This window comes from Chrysemys picta, chromosome 12 (assembly GCF_011386835.1).
Source record: "Chrysemys picta bellii isolate R12L10 chromosome 12, ASM1138683v2, whole genome shotgun sequence".
NCBI lineage: Eukaryota > Metazoa > Chordata > Testudines > Emydidae > Chrysemys > Chrysemys picta.
This window is the reverse complement of record NC_088802.1, coordinates 29,547,377-29,559,222: the sequence shown is the minus strand read 5'-3', so window position 1 is coordinate 29,559,222 and position 11,846 is coordinate 29,547,377. Positions and strand designations below refer to the sequence as shown.

At 53.2% G+C, this 11,846-nt stretch overlaps 1 protein-coding gene across 1 annotated transcript; it reads right to left on the bottom strand.

The window, feature by feature from the left end:
* Positions 1-1,686: 1,686 nt before the first annotated feature.
* On the bottom strand, positions 1,687-5,405 carry LOC135974567 (zinc finger protein 239-like). The gene is made up of 2 exons (XM_065562983.1): positions 5,364-5,405; positions 1,687-5,169 (listed from the first exon to the last, which is right to left on the bottom strand). Exons 1-2 carry the CDS (start codon positions 5,403-5,405, stop codon positions 4,324-4,326), a joined length of 888 nt encoding a protein of 295 aa, XP_065419055.1. The 3' UTR covers positions 1,687-4,323.
* Positions 5,406-11,846: the final 6,441 nt, after the last annotated feature.

Sequence of the window (11,846 nt, the reverse complement as noted above, 5' to 3'; positions counted from 1 at the left end):
ACTCGAATAGCTTAATGGGACTAAATCAGGGGACCCAGATAATCTTCATCCAAGAATACTAAAGGAACTGGCACATGAAATTGCAAGCCCATTAGCAAGAATTTTTAATGAATCTGTAAACTCAGGGATTGTACCGTATGACTGGAGAATTGCTAACATAGTTCCTATTTTTAAGAAAGGGGGAAAAAAGTGATCCGGGTAACTACAGGCCTGTTAGTTTGACAGCTGTAGTATGCAAGGTCTTGGAAAAATTTTTGAAGGAGAAAGTAGTTAAGGACAGTGAGGTCAATGGTAATTGGGACAAAATACAACATGGTTTTACAAGAATTAGATCGTGCCAAACCAACCTGATCTCCTTCTTTGAGAAGGTAACAGATTTTTTAGACAAAGGAAACGCAGTGGATTTAATTTACCTCGATTTCAGTAAGGCATTTGATACGGTTCCAAATGGGGAATTATTAGCTAAATTGGAAAAGAGGGGGATCAGTATGAAAATTGAAAGGTGGATAAGGAACTGGTTAAACGGAAGACTACAACGGGTCATACTGAAAGGTGAACTGTCAGGCTGGAAGGAGGTTACTAGTGGAGTTCCTCAGGGATCGGTTTTGGGACCAATCTTATTTAATTTTTTTATTACTGACCTTGGCATAGAAAGTGGGAATGTGCTAATAAAGTTTGCAGATGACACAAAGCTGGGAGGTATTGCCAATATGGAGAGGGACTGGGATATCCTACAGGAAGATCTGGATGACCTTGTAAACAGGAGGAAAAGTAATAGGATGAATTTTAATAGTGAAAAGTGCAAGGTCATGCATTTAGGGATTAATAACAAGAATTTTTGTTATAAGCTGGGGACGCATCAGTTGGAAGTAACAGAGGAGGAGAAGGACCTCAGAGTATTGGTTGATCACAGGATGACTATGAGTCACCAATATGATATGGCCGTGAAAAAAGCTAATGCGGTCTTGGGATGCATCAGGCGAGGTATTTCCAGTAGAGATAACAAGGTGTTAGTACTGTTATACAAGGCACTGGTGAGACCTCATCTGGAATACTGTGTGCAATTCTGGTCTCCCATGTTTAAGAAGGATAAATTCAAACTGGAACAGGTACAGAGAAGGGCTACTAGGATGATCCAAGGAATGGAAAATCTGTCTTATGAAAGGAGACTCAAAGAGTGTGGCTTGTTTAGCCTAACCAAAAGAAGGCTGAAGGGAGATATGATTGCTCTCTATAAATATATCAGAGAGATATATACCAGGGAGGGAGAGGAATTATTTAAGCTAAGTACCAATGTGGACACAAGAACAAATGGATATAAACTGGCCATCAGGAAGTTTAGACTTGAAATTAGACGAAGGCATCTAACATTCAGAGGAGTGAAGTTCTGGAACACCCTTCCAAGGGGAACAGTGGAGGCAAAAGACATATCTGGCTTCAAGACTAAGCTTGATAAGTTTATGGAGAGGATGGTATGATAGGATAGCCTAATGTTGGCAATTAATTGATCTTTGATTATTAGCAGTAAATATGCCCAATGGCCTGTGATGGGATATTAGATGGGTTGGGATCTGAGTTACTACAGAGAGTTCTTTCCTGGGTGTCTGGCTGGTGAGTCTTGCCCACATGCTCAGGGTTTAGCTAATCGCCATATTTTGAGTCGGGAAGGAATTTTCCTCCAGAGCAGATTGGCAGAGACCCTGGGGGGTTTTCGCCTTCCTCTGCAGCGTGGGGCACAGGTCACTTGCTGGAGGATTCTCTGCACCTTGAAGTCTTTAAACCATGATTTGAGGACTTCAATGGCTCAGACATAGGTTAGGGGTTTGTTACAGGAGTGGGTGGGTGAGATTCTGTGGCCTGCACTGTGCAGGAGGTCGGACTACACGATCATAATGGTCCCTTCTGACCTTAAAGCCTGTGATTCTGTGATTTTTGCCTTTAACTGGTGTATCTATTTATTTGCTAGGATCAATACCATTTGCTTACAAAGCTGCACGAACGCTCCAGGATGGTATAGCTCCCAGGCTTTTAAAAAACATTCTCATGCTCCTACTTGAAGTTTGACAAGCCAAATTCAGGTTTTTTTTCTTTTTATGTATTTCCTGTCCTTCTGACATATATTTTTACTTAACCAAGCTTATCAGCAGTGTTCCCTCTAATTTTTCCCACCCATGGGCAAAATGAATTTTGTTACGTGCACCGGTATGGAGGTGATGCATGACGTCACCTTCATATTGGTTCACATAACAAAATTCATGTGGTGGGGGTGGGGCCAAGGGGTTCAGAGTGTGGGAGGGGGCTCAGGGCTGGGGCAGAGGGTTGGGGTGCAGGGGTGCGGGCTCTGGGGTGGGCCCGGGTATGAGGGGTTTGAGGTGCAGGAAGGTGCTCAGGGGCTACAGCGGGGAGAGAGGACTCCCCCCAGCGCTCTGTCCCCACAGCAGCACCTGGACTTGGGGGGAGAGGCACCTCTCCCCGCCGTGGCAGCTCAGGGGCTAGGGCTACAGGATAGGCGCCCCTCCCCTGACCCCAGGTCCAGCCCTGAGGAGGGCTGCCCCGGCCGTGCCTGCATCTGGGCCGAACCACTCCAGTCACACCTGGGGCTGGACCAGGCTGCACCTGTCGTGGCTGGGTCCGGGCCGCTCCAGCCGCAGAGTTGGGGCCAGGAGAGTTGGGGGGCCGGGCTTGGTGGGGGCTGAGGGAGGGGCGCCCCTCCCCCAGCTGTGGCAGGTCCCTGGGCGGGTTCCCTGAGTGCCTGCATAGCACTAAATAGGCTGCTGCACAGCCACGCAGCTTACAGGGAACTTAGCTTGTCAGCCCGAGCCTGAAATTAACAACAGAATGTGACTGTAAATCAATTCACAGGCTACAGCATGGAGAATTACAGGTTGTTACCCTGTTCCACTGCCCTCTTCACCTATTGCAAACAAACAAACCAACTACTTAGATGGGAATGTTTGATACTTTACACCATTCCTGGCTTCTGGCTCGCCAAAACTCAAACATGCTCCCTTAGCTCCAGCAGCCAGCTCACTGTGCTTCCTAGTTCCAGCAGCCCCAACCGTTCAATCCTCAGTTTCCTGCACAAAACCATCCTCCTGGTCCCTCAATATTTCATCCCCCAGAACCCAGCGCCCTGAAGGATTTGGGGAGGGAAGGAGTTCCAGCCTTCAAAGACACTCCTGTTCCAGGGAACAGCTCCAGATAAGTGGGAGAGCACAGCCCAGGGGATGGTGGAAGATGAGGGGTGGGGACAGGTGTCTAGATGGAAGGTGGGGTCTGCCCTAAGTGTCCTTCTCTTTATCTCCATGGAACAGGGATCACATCTGGGAAGGGAAGGGAGAGGGGGGAACTTCAGCCGGCAGAGGTAGTGTCTTGAGGAGTTTCTGTCTCTCCCTTCCCCCACCTGTGGCCCATCAGTTCAGCAACCAGGGCTGCAGCAGGGAGATGGGACTGATCAGGACTTCTCCTCCACTGCTTGGGGTTTGCTTAGACCAGGCAGAGCCAGAGGGTCAATGACCAGCTGATGCTCAGCTGCTGCTGTATCCTCACCGTAGCGATGGGCAGGTGGATCCTTGGGAGCCAAATGCCACTGCTGTGTGTGGGAATTAGGAAATGAAGTTTTTACTATGGCCAGCCCCAGTCAGGGGACTGAGAAAATTTCCCTCCAGTATGGAGGAGTCTCTGATGTCCAATATGGTGTTAGCTCCACTTGGAGCGTTTTCCACACTGAGGACATCTGAGGGGGCTCTTCCCTGTGTGCATTTACTGATGCTTGATACTATGGGAGCAACCAATTGAAGCTTTCCCCATATTTGAAGTCTCTCTGTTATATGGATCACTCATGGCCGAGAATCCCTTCCTTGGCTACTCACCCGGTGGCGGTCTGGGTCTTCGGCGGCACTTCGGTGGCGGGCCCTTCAGTCGCTCTGGGTCTTCGGCGGCTGGTCCTTCAGCGCTGCAGACTCGGAGCGCCACCCGGTGAGATCAAGCACCGCAGCGGGTGGCGCCTTTTTTATGTCTGCTCCCCCGCTTTGCCCCAAGCCCCCTAAATCCTCTGGGCGGCCCTGTATAGGGTATTTCCTCCGTGTGGTTCCTGCAGTGTCTAGTGAGGTATGAGCTGTGGCTAAAGCTTTTCCTACAGTCCAAGCACTTATGGGGTCTCTCTCCAGTGTGGGTTGTCTGATGTGTAACAAGGGTTGATTTCTGAATGAAACATTTCCTACATTAACATGGTTTCAGAGTAGCAGCCGTGTTAGTCTGTATCCGCAAAAAGATCAATTTGTTAGTCTCTAAGGTGCCACAAGTACTCCTGTTCTTTTCACATTAACATGGTCTTTCTCCTGTGTGGATTCTCCAATGTCTAGTAAGGTTTGATTTGTGGCTGAAATTTTTCCCACAGTCCAAGCATCTATAGGGCTTCTCTCCTGTGTGGATTCTCTGGTGTGCATTAAGGGCTGATTTCAAACTGAATCTTTTCCCACACTCAAGACATTTATAGGGTCTTTCTCCTGTGTGGATTCTCCCATGTTTAGTATGGGATGAATTTTCAATAAATCTTTTCCCACACTCAAGGCATTTATAGGGTCTTTCTCCCGTGTGGATTCGCCCATGTTTAATAAGGGATGAACTTTCACTAAAACTTTGTCCACACTCAAGGCATTTATAGGGTCTCTCTCCTGTGTGCAGTCTCTGGTGCGTAATAAGGTATGACCTCTGACTAAATCTTTTCTCACACTCAAGGCATTTATAGGGTCGCTCTCCTGTGTGCACTCTCTGGTGCGTAATAAGGTATGACTTCTCACTGAAGCTTTTCCCACAGTCCAGGCACTTATAGGATTTTTCTCCTGTGTGGGTTCTCCAATGTGTAAGAAGGTTTGTACTCCAACTGAACCTTTTCCCACAGTCAAGGCATTTGTAGGGTTTCTCTTCCTTGTGATTTGTCTGCTGGGCTGTGGTTTTCTTGGGATTTGTGCATCCTCCCCCATATTGAATGGATTCATCCACTTTCTTCCTTGGATGGTTTCCCAGGTGCCTCTCTGACCTGTAACGATTTCCCCAGGCTTTCCCCTGTTCCAAGCACTGGGAAAAAACCCCTTCAGCTCTTCTCAAAAACCTCCCCTGTGGTTCCACTTTCCCAGGAACTTCCTGCTGTTGATTCTCCTCATTGTCCTATCACCTGCTGGGGGAGAGAGAGAATCGAGGCAGGAGTTAGTGCCTGTGCCAGGGAGAAAGGACAGAAACAGGACTAGCATTGACAGAAAACACAACACAATAACTGTTGGGGACACTGAGAAATTGGATTCTGCCTCCACATCCCATCCAAACATTCACAGGGAAGGAAAGTCAGGGAGGAAACTCCTGACAGCAAACAGGATGGGTGGGAAGCCATGACTGATATCTGCCATAATGATATGACGCCTGCTGGCTGCAGCCCTGACCTGGGTGGGATGGGGCAGAACTGAGGGCTCTCACTCATGGCACATTTTTGGGAGTCCCAGTTTTTTCCTTCGCTCACCAGATGGTTTCTGTTTTAGTTTCCCTGATTCCTCACCTGTGCAGGTGCCTCACAGGATCTCCATTTCTTTGGTGGGCTGGAGATCTGGGACCAATGGCTCTTCCCCTCTTTCCAGCCTGGTGATCAGGGCAGGTTTGGGAATGGGGAATCCTGTGCAGGGGGTGAAATCAGGCAAGGTCAGGGCGCATGGAGTCCTGGTAGAATATTTGTCACAAGGAACATTCCCTGAGTTAAACCTGATCCTACATGGGACTCTGGTAACTCAGACCCCTGGGGAGCAACAGACCTCTAGGGGGGTGTTGTCACGCCCTCATTAGGAGTTTTAATGATCTGTGTGGTCTGTGGGACTTCCTGACACACACACAGATCTGGCGTTAAACTCATGCCTATTTCCAAGCCAGTGAAGGGGGTGCAGGAGTCAGGGCTGGGGGTGCAGGGTCTGTGAGGGAGTTAGGGTGCAGGAGCAGGCTGGGGGTTGGGGTGCAGGGTCTGGCCAGGAGTTAGGATGCAGCAGGGGACTCAGGGTTAGGGTAGGGGTCATGGGGGTGCTCCCAGACCCCCTGCTCCACCCCAGCCCCCTGCCCTGAGTGGCTCACGGAAGGGGGTTGGGGGGGTATGTGTTGGGGGAGTGCGGGGGCCCCGCCTTTGCTCCGCCCTGCCCCGATTCCACCCCATTCCCAAAGGCCCTGCCCCCGCCTCTTCTCCACCTCCTTCCCTAAGCACACTGCGGCCCTGCTTCTCCCCCTCCCTTCCGGAGCGACCTGAGTCCGGCAAACAGCTGTTTGGCGGCAGGGTGCTGGTAGGGAGGGGCAGGAACGCGGCACGCTTCAGGGAGAAGGGGGGAGCTTGGCTGCCGGTGGGTGCGGAGCCTGCAGCAGGAGCCGGCAGGACCAAGCTTCTGCCCCCACAGCTGCCCAGCCGTGGAGCCCCCTGTCGTTGCGGGGCCCCATGCCAGGGCACCCTGTGTTTTACTGTAAATCCACCTCTGGGAGAGGGACAGGAATCCCAGCACCTTCCCTTTGTATCTCACTGCAGTCTCTGACCAGTGGGTTCAGGCACTAGCAGTGAGAATCTGGTCAGTTTTCCCAGCCCTGCCCTGAGAACGAACGAACGCATGCACGCACGCACACACACAGCTGTTCACAAAATCAGGCCCAGGTTGAACATGTCCCAGCAGGTTTATCACACCCTGACCCCTCCCTGCCTCATCCTGCGTATTTCCTGCCCCTCCTGCTCTACAACAGCCCCCTACAGCTCCTTGAAAATCCCCTACCTGAGCTGGATCCACCACAGCTAGGTCCCTACTCTGTCTCCTGGGAAGATGGGAGGATCTGGAGCAAAATGTGGACGTGGTTCTGCAGCCTATCAGGGTGAGGAGGGTGGTTGGGAAGGTTTCTGAATTAGTGTAAGTCCATTTCACACCCCGATATCCCCCCAGGCTCTTTCCCTGCAGACAGACACTCTAGACTCTGCTATGCTGGGAAAACCCTCAGCCACTTAGACCTGGCCCCAGCCACCAGGGCTGAACCTACTAGGGCACTTTTAAACCCTCCCAGTAACAAAGTCTCGGAGCCAAACGCTAGAAGAGAGCGGAACCAAAGGAGCCACTTTGGGGGATCCCCCCTGACATTGTCCCTGAGGGCAGCAGATTCCCCCAGCAGTGCAAGGACTAGGTAGAGGCAGGAACTGGCTTTTCCTCTCGCTGCTCCTCACCTTGTCCCAGGAAAGTCAGTCTGCCCCAGGATGCTGCAGTGAATGGATCTGGGCAGGTCTGGGAACTGGGAACCTCTCTCCCTACTTCTTGCTCCTGCTGCCTCTTCCAGTCTCACCCTTCCCCTTTCGGTCTCCTTCCCTCTCCCCTCTGCCTGGGAGAGCTGGTGACTGTCCTGTTCCCAGTGTGAGCCTGGCTATGTCAATGAGGGCAGCAGCTTTGGGACCTGCAGGCACACAGGGAGCCCCTTCCCCTCTGGTACAAACTCACCAGCTGATCCCTGAAAGGGGCCCTTTGTACAGAGTCATTTTCCTGCCTGGCCCCAGCCCTTTCACTCAGGTCTCTCCCCGTCACCCGGAGGCTCCAGCTCAGGAGCTGATTTAACCAGAGCCTGGGGCTGCCCCAGGCATTGGTGTAGCCAGGGTCTAAGTGTAGGGGGAGCAAACATAAAAAAGGCGCCCCCCTTGGCTCCTCCTCTGGCCATGCCCTCCCCTTGGCTTCTCCCGTTTCCCCCCCCCAGATTAACCCCAGGGCCCGGCTCAGGACTCCTGCGGGCTTCCCGGGGGTGCAGATACCCCCGTCCCCCCGTGGTCCCGGGAGAGTCTCTCCTGCCCAGCCCGCTCTGCAGGTGTCCCCCGCCAGGCTGCGCCACCCGGCCCCACCCACAGGGTCCCGTCCCCCCCCCCGCCCCGGGCTCCAGGCTCCTGCACCGCACCGGGCCCGCCCCGTCCAGACAGCGCGGCCTGCACCCCTGCCCTGCAGGCCTGGCCCCAGGAAGCCCCTCACCCAGACCCCCCAGTGCAGGGCACCGGACCCCCGCCGCTCACCTTCCGTTCTGCGCTGCCCCCTGTCCCTGTCCGATCCCGGCCCTGCGCCGTGGGCAGATCCCAGCTCTGGCTCAGGGCGGGGAGCGCTTGGCCGCCGAGCCCTGAGCTGCTGCAGGAGGTGGCTGCACCTGCGGCGATGTTGGGGCCGCGCTGAGCCCCTCGCTCCTCTGACCGCACCTGCTGTCCCCCTCCCCATGGCTCCTCCGGCAATGCTGCCCCCAGCGCCGGCCCGGCAAGCACCGCTTTTGGGAAATGTGCTGAGGGGAAGTGGCTGCTTCCCCTGCACCCCGCTAGCTATGTTACTGGCCCCAGGGTCCTGGTTCCAGCCACCGGGGAACATCCCCATCTGGGCTGGGCACAGAGGGAGCTTTAATGAAGGTCTCTCCCAGAACAGACCCTGCTGGGGAGCAGCAGCTGCTCAGTCTGGGCTCCCAGATCATGATGCAGGAGGCAACATCTGACCCAGGAAGCTCAACTAACTCTAAGGGTATGTCTACACTACGAAATTAGTTCGAATTTATAGAAGCCGGTTTTATAGAAATCGGTTGTATACAGCCGATTGTGTGTGTCCCCACATAAAATGCTCTAAGTGCTCTAGTCGGCGGACCGCGACCACAGTACGAGGCTAGCGTCGACTTCCGGAGCATTGCACTATGGGTAGCTATCCCACAGCTATCCCACAGTCTCCGCCGCCCCTTGGAATTCTGGGTTGAGATCCCAATGCCCGGATGATGCAAAACAGTGTCGCGGGAGGTTCTGGGTACATGTCGTCAGGCCCCTCCCCCCCCGTCACAGCAACGGCAGACAATAGATTCGCGCCTTTTTACCTGGGTTACCTGTGCAGACAACATACCACGGCAAGCATGGAGCCTGCTCAGCTCAGCTGAGCTCACCGTCACCATATGTCCTCTGGGTGCCGGCAGACGTGGGACTGCATTGCTACACAGCAGCAGCTGCTAACTGCCTTTTGGCGGTAGACGGTGTAGCATGACTAATAGCCGTGGGGCTGGCAGCCGTAGGGCTGCATTGCACCAGCCCCTTGCCCTTTGGTAGGCGATGGTATATTATGACTGGTATCCGTCGTCGTCATACTGGAGTGGCTATCAATCATGGCCACCTGGGCAGACATGCTACTGTTTCGATGATGATGGCTACCAGTCGTAGTATACTATTTTCTGCCACTTGCCCATTATTGTCTGCTAAGCACCCAGAAGAGGCCGAGGGCGATGCTGGGTGCTGGCGGACGTGGGGCTGGCAGACGTGGGGCTGCATTGCTACACAGCAGCAGCCCTTTGCCTTTTGGTAGACGATGGTATATTACGATTGGTAACCGTTGTCATCGTACTGCAGAGGCTATCACTCATGCTGCACCGTCGGCTGCCAGCTTAAGATGTAAAAAATAGATTTGTTCTGTATTCATTTGCTTCCCCTTCCTCCGTGAAATCAACGGCCTGCTAAGCCCAGGGTTTTCAGTTTAATCTTTGGGGGGACCATTCTGTGTGACAGTTGTTTGTGTTTCTCCCTGATGCACAGCCACCTTTCTTGATTTTAATTCCCGGTTCCTATACCTGTACGCCATGTCATCACTCGGCCCTCCCTCCCGCCCTCCCTCCTTCTCCTGGTCCATCAGATACTAGTTTCGCGCCTTTTTTCTGACCAGGCGCCATAGCTAGCACTGGGATCATGGAGCCCGCTCAGATCACCGCGGCAATTATGAGCACTATGAACACCACGTGCATTGTCCTGGAGTATATGCAGAGCCAGGACATGCCAAGGCGAAACCCGGACCAGCCGAGGAGGCGATTGCAGCGCGGCGAAGAGAGTGATGAGGAAATTGACATGGACATAGACCTCTCACAAGGCACAGGCCCCAGCAATGTGGAAATCGTGGTGTCACTGCGGCAGGTTCATGCCGTGGAACGCTGATTCTGGGCCCGGGAAACAAGCACAGACTGGTGGGACCGCATAGTGCTGCAGGTGTGGGATGATTCCCAGTGGCTGCGGAACTTTCGCATGCGTAAGGCCACTTTCATGGAACTTTGTGACTTGCTTTCCCCTGCCCTGAAACGCCAGGATACCAAGATGAGAGCAGCCCTCACAGTTGAGAAGCGAGTGGCGATAGCCCTGTGGAAGCTTGCAACGCCAGACAGCTACCGGTCAGTCGGGAATCAATTTGGAGTGGGCAAATCTACGGTGGGGGCTGCTGTGATCCAATTTTCCAGGGCAACGAAAGACCTGGTGATATCAAGGGTAGTGACTCTGGGCAACGTGCAGTCAATAGTGGATGGTTTTGCTGAAATGGGATTCCCAAACTGTGGCGGGGCCATAGACGGAACCCATATCCCTATCTTGTCACCGGAGCACCAAGCCACCGACTACGTAAACCGCAAGGGGTACTTTTCAATGCTGCTGCAAGCCCTGGTGGATCACAAGGGACGTTTCACCAACATCAACGTGGGATGGCCGGGAAAGGTACATGATGCTCGCGTCTTCAGGAACTCTGCTCTGTTTCGAAAGCTGGAGGAAGGGACTTTCTTCCTGGACCAGAAAGTAACCGTTGGGGATGTTGAAATGCCTATCGTGATCCTTGGGGACCCAGCCTACCCCTTAATGCCATGGCTCATGAAGCCGTACACAGGCAGCCTGGACAGGAGTCAGGACCTGTTCAACTACAGGCTGAGCAAGTGCCGAATGGTGGTGGAATGTGCATTTGGACGTTTAAAAGCACGCTGGCGCAGCTTACTGACTCGCTCAGACCTCAGCGAAAAGAATATCCCCATTGTTATTGCTGCTTGCTGTGCGCTCCACAATATCTGTGAGAGTAAGGGGGAGACATTTATGGCGGGGTGGGAGGTTGAGGCAACTCGCCTGGCCACTGATTATGCGCAGCCAGACACCAGGGCGGTTAGAGGAGCACAGCAGGGCGCGGTGCGCATCAGAGAAGCTTTGAAAACGAGTTTTGTGACTGGCCAGGCTACTGTGTGAAACTTCTGTTTGTTTCTCCTTGTGGTAAGCTTGCCGTAGCTCCTTAATTTTCACGCGGCACTGCTGTGTGTCCCTGTTATGGCCTCGGTCCTTCATGGCCTTGGAGACCTTTTCTAATACTTTGCCATTTCTTTTACTGCTACAGAGTTCTGCTAGCACTGATTCATCTCCCCATATGGCGAGCAGATCCCGTCCTCCCGTTCAGTCCATGCTGGAGCTCTTTTGCGATCCTGGGACTCCATCACGGTTACCTGTGCTGATGAGCTCTGCGTGGTCACCTGTGCTCTCCACGCTGAGCAAACAGGAAATGAAATTCAAACATTCGCGGGTCTTTACCTGTCTACCTGGTCAGTGCATCTGAGTTGAGAGTGCTGTCCAGAGCGGTCACAATGAAGCACTGTGGGATAGCTCCCGGAGGCCAATAACGTCGAATTCCGTCCACACTACCCCAATTCCGACCCGCAAAGACCGGTTTTATCGCTAATCCCCTCGTCGGAGGTGGTGTAAAGAAACCGGTTTAAAGGACCCTTTAAGTCGAAAGAAAGGGCTTCATCGTGTGGACGTGTCCAGGCTTAATTCGATTTAACGCTGTTAAAGTCGACCTAAACCCGTAGTGTAGACCAGGCCTAAGGCTCTAATAATATGAGCAGAGACAGACACCAGCCTCCTCTGCCTGAGGCCTTGGCTACACTGGTGCTATACAGCACTGCTACTTGCTGCGCTCAGGGGTGTGAAAACCCACCCCCCCCGCCGAGCACAGCAAGTGCAGCGCTGTAAAGCGCCAGTGTAATCAGCGCCTGCAGCGCTG

What these genes read in the sequence shown, in the direction of transcription:
- LOC135974567 (XM_065562983.1), bottom strand. Translation starts at nt 5,405, where the DNA reads ATGGCAGATATCAGTCATGGCTTCCCACCCATCCTGTTTGCT. An exon ending in TCCCACCCATCCTGTTTGCT is followed by an intron (nt 5,170 to 5,363) that starts GTCAGGAGTTTC and finishes AGCAGGTGATAG; the next exon opens with GACAATGAGGAGAATCAACA.